Genomic DNA, 1,431 nt, shown 5'->3' on the forward strand with positions numbered 1-1,431 from the left:
CGCCGCCCGGGCCGGCCCGCGCGGGCAGCTTGCTCAGGGGGCCGTGGCGCCGCTCTGCCGGGACAGCAGGATGGGAAGGGGGGAGAGAAGCCCCRTTGGGATCGGCCGAGACCGGGCGGCCCTCCCAACCCTCTGGGCTGGGAGTCCCCTGCCCGGGATGGCTCCTCATCCCCGCAGCATCCGCGTGCTCACCGGGCCACCCTGTCCCCGGGTATCCCCAGTGCCAGTGGCGGTGAGGTCTTCCCTACACTCACCGCAGTGTTTCTGGAAGGCTTGAGGCTTCACCACTTGGCTGCAGTGGTTGCAGACCACGAGGTAAAAGTCGTCGTGGGCCGGGCAGTGGCCAAAGATGGACATGTCTGCGAGGGCGAGACGCCGTTTTTGGCTGCAGTGCCCCAAAACGCTGGGGTTTCTCCCCAGAGCAGGGAGCCGGCCCACGCTCACCTTCCTTAATGAGGGTCATGGCATCCAGCTTCTTGCTCCCACTCTTGCCGCTCTCCTCCAGCTCCAAMCCTGTCGGAGACAGAACGGGGCGTCAGCAGCGCCTGCGTGCCAGGGGCTCCGGGCGAGCCAGGACCAAGGGCAGGGGACAACAGTGTCCTCAGGGCCAGCACTGCTCCGACCCGGCTGGGATGCCCCGGAGGTGCCCGCGGGTGGCAGCTCCCACTGTCCACAGGCACCRGCATCGCGGCAGGGGACACGGGGACACCCGTGTGCCCATCGCGCTGCAGCCTGCGCTGGGCAGGGGTCCGGCTGATCCGAGCTCTGCGGCGTGGGCACCCGTGTCCCAGCTGGCCCTGCCAGCAGCGCCCAGGGCCATGCGTCTGCGCCATCCTGATCATGTCCCCTCTGGCCGTGTGTCCTGCGCCACACTGGTCACCCAGGGCCATGTGTCTTGTGCCACACTGGTGACCCAGGGCTGTGTGTCCTGTGCCACRCTGGTCGCCCAGTCCCTTCTGGCCATGCCAGGGCGCCTGTGTCCCGTCCAGTCACGCTGTACTGGGTGCCCAGTCCCAGTCGGCCAGGTCACAAGCAGGGCAGGGTTCCCCGCTCCGCGCGGCCGTGCTGAGTGCCGGCATCCCGGCCTCTGTGCCCCCTGGGTCCCCATCCCGCCTGGCCACGCTGTGCTGGTCCCCAGGGTGCCTGCACCCGCGCTGTGCCACACTGGGTGCCCAGTGCCATCCGCACGAGCCCGCTGGTCCCCGGGTGCCACGGGCTGAGCCGTGTCCGCGGTGCCACGCTGCACCGTCCCGCGGGGCGCCCAGTCCCGTGCGTCCCGCACCGGCCGCTCCGGCTGCTCCGTCCCGCTGCCCGTGTCACCCTTGTCACCCCGTCCCGCGTCCCCGCGCAGCGCGGCTGCCGTCGCGGCTCTGGGGCCGCCGCTTCCCGGCGCGGGGCACCGACTCGGCAGCCGGCGCGCGGTGCCCGCGG

At 71.4% G+C, this 1,431-nt stretch overlaps 1 protein-coding gene across 1 annotated transcript in view; it reads right to left on the bottom strand.

The window, feature by feature from the left end:
- Positions 1-686, bottom strand: part of ATXN7L2 (ataxin 7 like 2) — a 4,571-nt gene extending 3,885 nt beyond the window's left edge. The window contains exons 1-4 of the mRNA XM_026036071.1: positions 668-686; positions 445-513; positions 255-359; positions 9-54 (exon numbers count right to left, since the gene is read on the bottom strand). Of these exons, the coding sequence (XP_025891856.1) occupies positions 9-54; positions 255-359; positions 445-513; positions 668-686 (239 nt within the window). The remainder of the gene's footprint in view (positions 1-8; positions 55-254; positions 360-444; positions 514-667) is intronic.
- Between the last annotated feature and the right edge of the window lie 745 nt (positions 687-1,431).

This window comes from Nothoprocta perdicaria, unplaced genomic scaffold (assembly GCF_003342845.1).
Source record: "Nothoprocta perdicaria isolate Ctin4 unplaced genomic scaffold, notPer1 scaffold_170, whole genome shotgun sequence".
NCBI classification, from domain to species: domain Eukaryota; kingdom Metazoa; phylum Chordata; class Aves; order Tinamiformes; family Tinamidae; genus Nothoprocta; species Nothoprocta perdicaria.